The 13,303-nt window shown below is 41.9% G+C and overlaps 1 protein-coding gene across 6 annotated transcripts in view; it reads left to right on the forward strand.

The window, feature by feature from the left end:
• LOC143487638 (liprin-alpha-3-like) overlaps positions 1-13,303 on the forward strand; it is a 116,716-nt gene that overhangs the window by 36,246 nt on the left and 67,167 nt on the right. For all 6 annotated transcript variants that reach the window (XR_013124320.1, XR_013124321.1, XM_076986685.1 and 3 more), the window contains exons 12-17: positions 5,101-5,184; positions 6,625-6,756; positions 7,240-7,302; positions 7,402-7,481; positions 7,862-7,988; positions 8,162-8,310. Coding sequence is in view for 4 of the 6 variants with exons in the window: in XM_076986685.1 (XP_076842800.1) it covers positions 5,101-5,184; positions 6,625-6,756; positions 7,240-7,302; positions 7,402-7,481; positions 7,862-7,988; positions 8,162-8,310 (635 nt within the window). In the remaining 2 variants the exon portion in view is untranslated. The remainder of the gene's footprint in view (positions 1-5,100; positions 5,185-6,624; positions 6,757-7,239; positions 7,303-7,401; positions 7,482-7,861; positions 7,989-8,161; positions 8,311-13,303) is intronic.

The following is a 13,303-nucleotide window of genomic DNA, read 5'->3' on the forward strand; positions in this document are numbered from 1 at the left end:
GGTGCCCTTGAGCAAGGCACCTAACCCCAACTGCTCCCCGGGCGCCGGGCTAGGGCTGCCCACCGCTCTGGGCATGTGTGCACCACAGCCCCCTAGTAATCACTGGTGTGTGTGTGTGTGTGTGAACTGCACAGATGGGTTAAAAGTGGAGGACAAATTTTGATTGGGGTGTAAAAAATCACAATTGAAAAAATATGGCACATTTACATTTACAGGTGAACGCAGGTTCACACTGAGCACGTGACAGACGTGACAGAGTCTGGAGACGCCGTGGAGAGCGATCTGCTGCCTGCAACATCCTTCAGCATGACCGGTTTAGCAGTGGGTCAGTAATGGTGTGGGGTGGCATTTCTTTGGAGGGCCGCACAGCCCTCCATGTGCTCACCAGAGGTAGCCTGACTGCCATTAGGTACCGAGATGAGATCCTCAGACCCCTTGTGAGACCATATGCTGGTGCGGTTGGCCCTGGGTTCCTCCTAATGCAGGACAATGCTAGACCTCATGTGGCTGGAGTGTGTCAGCAGTTCCTGCAAGATGAAGGCATTGAAGCTATGGACTGGCCCGCCCGTTCCCCAGACCTGAATCCGATTGAGCACATCTGGGACATCATGTCTCGCTCCATCCACCAACGTCACGTTGCACCACAGACTGTCCAGGAGTTGGCGGATGCTTTAGTCCAGGTCTGGGAGGAGATCGCTCAGGAGACCATCTGCCACCTCATCAGGAGCATGCCCAGGCGTTGTAGGGAGGTCATACAGGCACGTGGAGGCCACACATAATACTGAGCCTCATTTTGACTTGTTTTAAGAACATTACATCAAAGTTGGATCAGCCTGTAGTGTTTTTCCACTTTAATTTTGTGTGTGGCTCCAAATCCAGGCCTCCATTGGTTAATAAATTTGATTTCCATTGATGATTTTTGTGTGATTTTGTTGTCAGCAAATTTGTTTGTACAGAACAAAGAATTCAATGAGAATATTTCCTTCATTCAGATCTAGGATGTGTTATTTGAGTGTTCCCTTTATTTTTTTGAGCAGTATATATATATATATATATATATATATATATATATATATATATACACACACACACACAAACCAGATTCCAAAAAAGTTGGGACAATAAAGAAATTGTGAATGAAAACTGAATGCAATGATGTGGAGATGACAATGTGATGTGGAAATGTCAATATTAAATTAATAATAGAACATAGATGACAGATCAAAAGTTTAATCTGAGTAAATGTAACATTTTAAAGGAAAAATATGTTGATTTAAGAGCTGGAAGACCAAAGACCTTTAAGTTATCATCATCAACCGTGCATAACATCATCAAAAGATTCAGATAATCTGGAACAATCGCTCCGGGCCCTTAAATGTCACTGCAGCTCAAACGGGAATGCCAATGTCAAGGAAATAACAGAATGGACTCAGTGATATTTCCAGAAAACATTGTCAGTGAACACAATCCACCATGCCATCCGCCATTGCCAGCTGAAACTCTAGAGTGCAAAGAGGAAGCCATTTCTAAGAAAGCTCCACAAACTTGTTTGCACTGGGCCAGGGGTCATTTAAAATGGAGTGTGGCAAAATGGAAGACTGTTCTGTGGTCAGATGAGTCACGATTTGAAGTTCTTCATGGAACACTGTGACACCATGTCATCCGGACCAGAGAGGACAAGGATAACCCAAGTTGTTATCAACGCTCCATTCAGAAGCCTGCATCACTGATGGTATGGGGTTGCATGTCTGGATAGGCACCATTAATGCAGAGAACTATGTTCAGGTCCTAGAACAACATATGCTCCCATCTAGACGTCATCTCTTTCAGAGAAGACCCTGCATTTTGCAACATTTTTCAACAAGCAATCACAACATCATGGCTACGTAGGAGAAGGATCCGGGTACTGAAGTGTCCAGCCTGCAGTCCAGATTTTTCACCTATAGAGAACATTTGGTGCATCATAAAGAGGAAGATGCTACAAAGAAGGCCCAAGATGATTGAACAGTTAGAGGCCTGTATTAGACATGAATGGGAGAGCATTCCTATTTCTAAACTTGAGAAACTGGTCTCCCCTGTCCCCAGACGTCTGTTGAGTGTTGTAAGAAGAAGGGGGGATGTCACACAGTGGTAAAAATGGCCTTGTCCCAACTTTTTTGGGATTTGTTGAAGCCATGAAATTTTTAAACAACATATTTTCCCCTTAAAATGATACATTCTCTCAGTTTAAACTTTTGATCTGTGATTTATGTTCTATTCTGAATAAAATATAGTAGATGTTAGCTTCTCCACATCATTGCATTCGGTTTTTGTTCACAATTTGTTTAGTGTCCCAACTTTTTTGGAATCAGTACATACAGCATATCTCCGTATTTGATGTCATACCAAGAAACTAAAAACATATATCCTGATATAACTACTCATGTCTCTTTAAACCATAGCTGAATGTGCACAAATATAATAGTCATGAACCAATGCCAAAACACTAAATACATATATTATTATTATTGCCATTATCATCAGTAGTTGTTATTGTTGTTGTTGTCGTCATTATTATCAGTAGGCCTAGTGCAGGGGTCGGCAACCCAAAATGTTGAAAGAGCCATATTGGACCAAAAAAACAAATATGTCTGGAGCCGCAAAAAATTAAAAGCCTTATATAAGCCTTATAATGAAGGCAACACATGCTGTATGTATCTATATTAGCCTACCATCAAAATGACTAAGTTAGCTACAAATACGTAATGAGTATTCATGATTAAATGTTTATTCTCCCTGCAGTGTGTTCTGTAGAGAACAACGCACCACGTGACTGCTCTGTTGTAGGATGCCGCCTCAAGTTTAACTTCATTACAATATTAATGAATTATGTTTCATTGAATTGATGAAATTAAAGAAATTTAATAAATCAGGGTTGCCAACTTTTAAAGATCACTTGGAGTGAGATTTGAACCTGGAGGGGGTGGCGAACGTAAATTGTTACCGGGCGGGGTGTATAATGGACATAAATTAAGTATTATATCGCGATCGGTCGATATCCAGTGGTTGGCGCCAGAGCGAACTAGTAACTCATTGAATCATATATGTGGATCAGAGGTAAATAAACTAGATTTTTTTCGGCGTGAGAAATCGGATGTGTGGCGTGTGAGCGTGTGAAGACAGTCAAATGCGTGTGTCTCACGCTCAATACGTGAGAGTTGGCAACCCTTATAAATAAATTTGATTTTTGATGTCATTTTTATTTTTACGATTCGACAAAACAACAAAATGGAACGTGCATAACATGCCCCTTATTTGGGCACTAAACAACCCGTTTAATGTGACTTCTGTTTTCGGACATCACTGGTCAGCTTCTCAACATCGGGCATGTAAGATGTAACTTTAATCTTGACGCAGGACTGCAAACTCTCGTCTGTGAGGCGGGTGCGATATTTTGATTTGATGTAGTTCATGTTTGAAAATATCTGTTCGCACAGGTATGTTGATCCAAAGATGGATAATACTCCAAATGCATGTCTTCATGTTCCAATAATTGTCAGGAAGAGCATTCATGTGTCATAGACAAGTTTCTCGGGTGTTGGGAGGCTTTCAATTTCGCTCCATTTGTGGCTTTGGCCAAGTTGAGCTTTCTGGCGAGTGACGTCTTCAAGCTCGCCGCCGGTGCGTTTCCAACAGCCACCTGCCTCATCTCGCCCTGCTAATAGAAACGTGTGTCGCAGGCTACAACGCAAATCTTCGTTGACATAAATGTTGAAATTTAGTTTAATTTATTCTACACATTTTTACAGCATTGGAAAACGTTAGGAATGTTGGTGTCATGTTTGTATCCTACAAAAACTATATTAAAACAAAAAATATATTTCTCTCCCCCATCTTTTTACATTTTCAAACATTTTTGAAAAAGCTCCAGGGAGCCGCTAGGGCAGAGCCGCGGGTTGCCGACCCCTGGCCTAGTGGTTGGCCTACTATCATTAGGGTTAGAGTATAATTGGGAATTGGCACCAGACCTCTGATACGAATTCATGCTTTATTATTGTTAAACTGAATATACACAGATATTATTGACATGATCCAATGCCAACTACACTAAATAGATACACCCTGATATTGCTGATACATCCTGATATCAAATAAAATTTTATTTATATAGCGCTTTTTACAACAGTAAAAAGCTTTTAATGTCCTACTTTTTATTGTCATGCAATCTACACACACTTCCTTTGTGATCGACCAGTAGATCACGATCGACGTATTGGGCACCCGTGATCTACTGGTTTATGAATACATAGTTTCATACACTTGTTCATACATTTAAATTCAGATACTTACACATTATGGTATAAAAGGTAATTTTTTGGAAATTCCAAAAACCTCATGGGGGGGTCTTATTTGAGTAAGAAAACAACATTCATGCACTCATACATTTAGGATGTCTAATGCCGGTCCGTAACCTGGTTTTGAGTCTTCGTAAAACATATAGACACACACACAAACACACACACATTCAGATCTTCACACACTCTCACACCTTCACAGACACTTTACACACTTCAGACACACACACTTTACACACACTTCACACACACATACTTCACACACACTCACACTCACAACTTACAGTATATATTCACACTCAAACACACATACACATATACACAGAGACACAGTGTCATGCCACCTACATGGGCCCTGCATGCACTTTCAGCATGATGTATCTGATCTGTAGCCCCAGCTGTAGCACAGACCTGCTGTTTAACTTTATGAAATTAACTTTTATCATTTAATGTATTCATGTTGCTATTTGTGTCCTTCACTTTTACCCAAATGGAATTTTATGTGTTACAACAGCAGTGTACGGAAATTACAAGACACAAATGGAATACAAATTACAAAAACCTAAGTAAAGCCTTATCAAATTGACCCCTATTTTCTCTGCCTCATTCTGACTTGTTACACAGAGGGACTACAGTAAAGATTAGGGTTACTACGAGATTAGGGTTACTACGAGATGACAATTTTTGATTCTTGGGGAAATTATTTTGACTTGTATCATCTTCTGGCCCAGACACGTCAGTCTCTCTCTCTGTATGTGTCTGTTAGGCGGAGGAACGTCACGGGAACTTTGAAGAAAGACTTCGGCAGCTGGAAGCACAGCTGGAAGAGAAGAACCAGGAACTGCAGAGGGTGAGCAACCCTAACCCCTAACCCCTAAAACCCCTAAACCCCTAAATCCTAACCCCTAACACCCCTAAACCCCTAAACCCCTAACCCAGGGGTACTGAACTGGCGGACCGCGGTCCGGATCCGGACCCGAACGCAGTCCTGTCCGGACCCAATCTCATTCCTGATTAACTGGATATGGACCAAAACAAAACCGTAACATTTATTTCAGGGCTATTGAAAAAACACTCCGTCACGAGTGTACGTTTGCCACCCCGCTCAACAACTTACGTTCACCTTTATAAGGTGGAGTTCAAGCACTTGTACGTCACTTTCAAGGTCCATTTCAATATTTCCCAGCATGTTAAACATAATTAAGTTAAATATTTATACATATACTCGAAATAATTCGCTTTTTATCACATTATTTAATGGTTGTTTATTTTAAAAACGCCCAATCTTCACGTCTTCACGTTCTCATGTTTCGTCCTGGAATTACAAGAGGCTCGTATTTGTTAACCTAATACAAGAGAACTATTCAGTCAGACAGATTTGTTGTGAAACCAAGTAGTTACAATTTCAAGCATTTTAAAGTACTTTAACCTAAATTCCAGCACTTTTCAAACCTGAAACACATAGCAACATTAAAATTGGTCAGGTAAATGTTCATTCCCCTGTTTTGAGGGGTGTTTCTACCACATATGTAAATGTAAAAAAAAATGCCGTATTTTGTCAATTGTGATTTTTACACCGCAATCGAAATTTGTCCTCCGCTTTTAACCCATCTGTGCAGTTAGAACACACACACACACACACTAGTGATTACTAGGGGGCTGTGGATCACACGTGCCCAGAGCGGTGGGCAGCCCTAGCCCGGCGCCCGGGGAGCAGTTGGGGTTAGGTACCTTGCTCAAGGGCACCTCAGTCATGGCCTCAGGTCTGGGAATTGAACCCACGACCCTCCGGACACAAGACCGGTTCCCTACCACCAGGCCATGACTGCCCCGGACAAAACACCCCAACCCCCCCCCCCCCCCCCCCATGGGACCTCAGGACACAGGTATCTGCCAAAATTGGACCGCGGACAAATTTAGTTGAGTACGCCTGCCCTAACCCCTAAACCCCTAAACCTAACCCCTAACCCCTAAAACCCCTAAACCCCTAACCCTAACACTGCAGGACACCCCATTACCTTAACAGGCAGTGTGCTTTTGTGATGTTTTAATCTGTGTATATGCACATGTGCATGAGTCCAAGTGTACCAGTGTGTTGTTGACGTTTGTGTGGTCTTGGCAGGTGTATGTGTGTACATTTATACATTTTCTTGTTTATATAATATATGTGTACATGGTATGGGGATGTGTGTACATGTGCAGGTGTGTACTTGGTGTTTGTGCATGTGTGTGTATGTATGCAAGTATGTATGTATTTTTCCCACTTGTTCTCTGTGGGTTTTCTCTCCAGGCAAGACAGAGAGAGAAGATGAACGATGAACACAACAAACGTCTGTCTGACACAGTCGACCGGCTGCTGTGTGAGTCTAACGAGAGACTGCAGCTCCACCTGAAGGAGAGAATGTCTGCGCTAGAGGAAAAGGTACAAACATACAACCCTAGTCCACAAATGAATGCCAGGATGCACACTGCAGGATGAGTGAATCAGAGTGGGCAGAGACATTGAAACCCCCTAACCTAACCCTCCCCTAATCTAACCCTAACCCCTAACCTAACCCCCCCCTAATCTAACCCTAACCTAACCCTCCCCTATTCTACCCCTAACCCAACCCTCCCCTAATCTAACCCTAACCCAACCCTCCCCTAATCTAACCTAACCCTCCCATAATCTAACCCACCTCTAACCCTAACACCTAACCTAACCCTCTCCAACTCTAACCCTAACCCAGTGCATTAAGAAGTCATTTCCTGGGAGGATGTGGTGCAGATTTCTCTTGCCCAAGATCCCTAGTTCAGTTTGTGTGGTGGATAAATCTTGCTCAGTGATGATATTATTATAGTGGTGGTATTCATGCCTGTGTGTTTGGGTAGTGTATGCATATACTCACACACCTAATACTCTTAGAATACTCTATCTGAAGAACTGGCCAACATGAGGAAGATTCAGGATGATCTCCTGACTAACAAGGTATCTTTATATAATACAATATCTTCCTGTCCTGTGTCATAAACACAAATCCATTGATTATATATATTCATTCTTTTATCATTTCCTTCTTCCTCTTAGGATCAGTTGATTGCCGAGTTGGAACGAATGCAGTTGGAGCTCGATCAGCTGAAAGGCAGACCAGGCTCTTCACAGTCCAGGTGCGATCCAGTGTGTAACCCATAATCCAGTGTGTAATCCATAACCTAATTAGACCATTGATTCTATCTTTATTGCTCATGGTTAGGGTGGCTTTACTACATAATTGAAGTGATTTGAAGTGTAGTCCATAATTACCGCAATGGTCACTCCTCTAGGGCTCTCCATAGGTCACTCTTGTAGGACACCCCCTAGGTCAATTCTGTAGGGCTCTCCCTGTAGGTCACTCGTCTAGGGCACACCCTAGATCACTCCTCTAGGGCTCTCCCTAGGTCACTCCTCTAGGGCACTCCATAGCCATTCCACACACATTAAAAAAGTCCAGAAAGTGAACCAGAGGGGACCTACATTATTCTGTGTGTGTTTGTGTTTTGCGTGTCAGGCCAGGCAGTGCGTCATCTCTGCCATCCACTCTGTTCCGGCGTTCTCTGCATGGCAGTGCAACTGAGCTCCCATTCTTGCCAGCAGGGGGCTCCCTCCCCTCACGCAGGTCCCAACATGGGCGTAAGGTGATGACATGACTCTGCTATAAGCTCTGCTGGTTTTTTGTGGAGTACACAATTATACCTGCTTTTGATTCTATCAGCACCCTTGAATTTATCATACCAATAAAACAGGTTTCTTAGCCCCGTCAGCTGTCTCAGTTCCTGACTGTAAAACTGTATGGTGGTTCTCTTTGTAGTTTGGGAGTTGGGAAGAAGGCTCTGAGGAAGAAGAGGATCGAGCAGTGACATTTGGTTCAGAACTCGTATCTCCTGGTGGACAGACAGACGTACAGACTCTTGCCCTCATGCTTCAGGAGCAGTTGGAGGCAATCAACAAGGAGATCAAGTGAGCAGCATGTACCATGTGAACAGATTGGGTCTTAGTGCAGTGGGTTGCTTAGGGAACACATCTTAAACTAACAGCTGTGTGATGCTTATGGTGCTGTGGAGTGGAGTGATTGTATACTTTGCCCGATGGGTACAGAGAGTCTGTATTTGACCAAGGACGTCAGTCTTCTGCATACCTGTGAAGTCTCCCGTTTTGACAGAGAAACTACCATATTTTACCCCTCTTTCAAGTCATCCTCCCGTATTAATATTTTCTCGTAAATTTCCCGTATTACAATATAATAATTTTTTTAAGCATTCAAGTGCCTCTCCAAAATGAATTATGTCGCGAGCCTCGCGAGAATGTCAACCTGCCGTTTGTCAGTTCTTGCAAGGTTAGTGCTGACAGCGGGAACAACAAACCCGAAAAACAAATCAGAGATGGATGAATGTAACGAGAGAGAAGGCGTTCCTACCAAAAAAGTGAAGACTTTGTGTAAATATAAGTGGTCCTGGACCTTGGTTGGGCTGGTGGGAATTCTCGCAGCAACCAGCGGAAAATTTCCCTTATTTTTAAATAAATAACTTGACAGTTATGGTCTCCTGTGTACAGAAGCGTCTCAAGGGGAAAATTTATTCTTGAAAAGTTTCATACCTTATGGCAGGGGTAATCAATTAAATCTTTCCGCGGTCCATTTTGGCAGATAGCTCAGACCTTAGGTCCGGGTCCGCAGTGGCGAACGAAAGTTGTTGAGCGGGGGGGGGTGGTGAACGAAAGTTGTTGGGCGGGGGGGGGGGGGGGGGGGGTGCGTAACACTCAAATGGGTGGTGAACGTAACACTCGTCTGAAAATAAATTCTCCGGTTTAAAATATAGTCTCCCGTTAAAATTTTTTTGCCATTTGGGTCCGTATCCAGTTAATCAGGAATGTGATTGGGTCCGGACAGGACGGCGTTCGGGTCCATTTGGTGATACCTGCCTTATGGATTTTTGAATCTGGTTCACAAAGTGTCAAAAACATAATATGCACATTAACGTACTGGTGAATGAGTAATAAGTATATACATTTAATTATCGCTAACAGATGATCCAGAAACAGTCAGAAACAGGAGTAACCTTAACACGGGAGAATAGCTCAGGAGGTTAACACATAATGAAGCAATACCTCACAAATAGGAAGAACACTGAACTAGGTATATATACACACAGACAAGACCGTTCAGCTGAAGCTAATTAGTTTTGTGTAATCTACTGATGTCACTCCATGATGAGCAGGATGACGTGTGCATGCCCCCTGCTGTCAGAAACATTTTTGTAGTTTCTGCTGGGAATCAGCATGATACATACAGATCAATATAATGATGTATTTTCATCTGCCTGCTTTATATATATACATATATATACACACACCTATCTATATATAATCATCTATCTTGACAGTGATACACATGATAGAAAAGAAATTAAATAAAAATAAACTATAAATGACACAGAATAAAGAGTGATGCAGACAAATACTTATCCCACAAACACCACTATGGAACAGCAGGGCAGAGTTTTACTTACCCAGATGAGGATTGCTATGGCCTCACCGTGGAGCCTGGCCGGGTTCATCCTGAATGAGCTACATGGGTCCACTCTCCCATGGGCCATCCACCAGTGTAAGGGGCAGTATTAGGGGTCTGGTGCTATGTGAAGTGGATGGGGTAGCGCCAGAAGGTGAGGGTCTTGGCTAGGCTTGTCCCGATCCAATTTTTGGATTGGATCGGCCGCCGATATTTGCAAAAAATGCATATCTGTATTGGATCGGCAGGCACAAGAAAATGCCGATCCAGACTCCGATCCAGTTTTTTTTTTTAAGTCCGGGTTTTCCAGCGCACCCATTTAGATAATCCATTCCAGTTTTCGCCAGTGAGAGTAAAATCCGGTCCGATTTTCCAGCACACCTTCAGCACATGAGCATAGCATCTCCCCAATTTAACTCAGTGGAATCTCCTCACCATTAAGACGGCCATGTAAACTTGAAATTATCGGTAAAAATATCTGATGTGTGGGATTATTTTACCTTAAAGGACGACAAAGACGAAGAGGCAGAGTGCAACATGTGCCACAGTAAAGTCAAGCGTTGTGGTAAAGCTGTAAGAACTTTTAATACAACTAATCTAATCAAGCATTTAGCGAAATACCACCATAAACAACATGAAGTTTCTAAAGAAAATCGAAGACAAAAAGAAAGGTCCTACACAACTAACAGTGGCAGAAATGTTTGCGGAGCATGACACTGCCACTTTTTAAAAATACAATTTACAATATTATTTGCACTTTTGGCTTTTTAAGCCTTGGTTTACTGATGCCATTTCTGTTTGTTATTTATTATTTTGTCTATTTTGAGTTTATTAATTGCTAAATAAACAGGTCAGTTTCTGCTTACCAACCATTGTTTATTATTCAAACACACCTAATTCAGTTGGCTACTTGTTATCCAGAGTAAAATGCTTTTCAACATGAGTTTGACAACAAAGTAAGTTAGCTAAATAACTTTAAACTTTAATACATGCTCGGATAGGCCGGCATCGGTATCAGCTAATATCGGTATCAGATCGGAAGCGCAAATAAATATCGGTATCGGATCAGAAGTTCAAAAAACTGGATCGGGACATCCCTAGTCTTGGCATTCAGATTCTTGGTTACTGAAACTGGCTCTTGGAACATGGAATGTGACCTCTGATTAGAAAAGCTTGAGCTTTTGCCAAGAGACACCAGCTAGACATAGTTGATCTGGGCAGAGCTGTCAATTGATTACCACCTAGTGGTGAGTTAAATGAGATGGCAGGCAAGGATGCTGAACAGACCTGGCAGACATTTGTTTGCATGGACGTTTGTTTCTTGCAGAAACATCTTCGACTGCCATGTCCAGCAAAGCTTCGACCACATCCTTAGGGAGTCCAGAGACATTACGTCTGAGTGGGCCTTATTTCGTTATTGTTGATGCAGCTCACTAGAGCTGTGGCCTTAAAGATTTCCAGGACCTGTTAGAGTCAAGCAAGACTCAAGAAAGAGTCCTACTGGGCCTGGCTGTCTTGTGAGACTCTTGAGGCAGCAGACAGGTACACTGTAAACCCGAATATGTTCAATGAACCCAAAAAAATTTGGGGTAACACGTTGCCTCATTGAATAAACATAAAAGTTAAGGTTGACTGTACCATCATGTTAAGGTACACTGCATTGTTTTATTCAGTACAATAAACTATTCTCTCATGTTATACTAAACTATTAGTTAGGTTGAAATTGATTGTTTACATAATTTAATATTATTTGTTATTTTTTCCAAACCTTTTAATTTGGCTAGTGCTAAATATGTACTTAATTTTACTTCTAAACATGGGGTTGGGGTAATGTGTGAATCTTTAGTCTTCAGCAATAGATATATTTGTATGTATGTATGTACCACATTTACATATCATTTTCTTGGTAAAGTTGTGGGTTCAACACTAAATGGGGAAAACCTGCCAAACTAGAACATGCATACTTAAACAATTCCAAAATAACAGCACATCTATTGCTGTAAGAGCTATGAATAAAAAATAAATAAATACAGATTGACTGGTTTTTGGAGGTTTATTGTAATGCAGTCATGTAAAAACTGACAAACAAGAAAGCCATTCTACATTAGGGATATTATATATAACAAAGGGTTTTTGTTTTACTTATCACGTACAAAAATACACTTACCACTATATGTTGGTACATTGTGTTATGGGGTACTGGTTAAGATTGTCATCTACACACATGTTACTGAATAAAGGATTTCCCATTACTGTGGCAGCAGACCCCCCCCCCCCCCCCCCCCACCTCTACAATGACTGTAGATGTGACAGGTGCTACCACAGCAGTGACAAATACTCTAAACAGTAGCATGTGTGCAAATCTCAATTTTGACCAGTATATTACACACCAAACTATCTGGAAACATGGTGGTAAGTGTATAACACCAACCTGAAGTGACCTTACATGGCCAGCTGATTAGTCAAAGTCAACACTTTTCCCTTCAACTCCTTCCTCCCAAAACCCAAGAAAACCTGCTTAACGAACTGGAATGTGTTTACCATGCATCTTGGGTAGTTCAGATGTGCATATGTCAAGCCAAAGAGTAGGCACATGGCCTGGGGCAAGTTGTTGATATTGTGCATCACAATATTTCCTTCCAGAACCACACCCAGGGAGGTTGGGTTTAGGGGATGTTGTGCAACACCATCATGATGAATACCGAGGATTCCAGTTGGGATGTGTTTGTAGGCGTCCTCATCATCCACAACCTAGAAATGAAAATGAAAAAAATGTGGTTTTACTCAAAGAGCAGTATGCTGTATTTACAATAAAAGTGTTAATCACAAATAGCTAAGATGGACTAAAGGTAACCTAGAATGGTTATATGGGCTACTTTGTGGCAAAAGAAAACTTATACAAAAGGTGGAACCGAGGCATGTGAGTCCTGAGAGCCCGGACCCGTTAATATTCTACCCGTTACCCACCCGTGCCCGTGAAAAAACACACAAATCGAAAGTATTCCTATAGAGCACTTTATTTTTCAATGCGCCTCTGAAAAAACGTCAGTACAACACAAAATAAAATCTAAGGTTGCTGTGCAGGAACAGTATGGCTATTCCTATCTAAAATTAGCAACTGCAAAACGAGAGGGAACAAATGCCAGTATAACAACTAAATAAAATCGCATAGGTTCACAAATCTATCCTAGGTTACTGTGCAGGAACAGTATATTGTCCACAGTCCCAGGTTTGAGCTGCGTTCTGTGCTCTTAGATCACAAATCCTAAACGGCAAGTTCTCTCTCGTCATTTTTCCTTGTTCTAGCACGGCCACCCATTTGCTTTGTAACCACCAAGCAAGCTAAAATAAATGCCCGGTACTGCGTTATAACCAGCCTCTGCTCATGTTTCCGCTGGAAAAGAACCGAAGTTTGGGTATTACCCCAGAACAGGTGAAGAGTAAAGT

The sequence above is a fragment of the Brachyhypopomus gauderio genome, unplaced genomic scaffold (genome assembly GCF_052324685.1).
Source record: "Brachyhypopomus gauderio isolate BG-103 unplaced genomic scaffold, BGAUD_0.2 sc49, whole genome shotgun sequence".
NCBI classification, from domain to species: domain Eukaryota; kingdom Metazoa; phylum Chordata; class Actinopteri; order Gymnotiformes; family Hypopomidae; genus Brachyhypopomus; species Brachyhypopomus gauderio.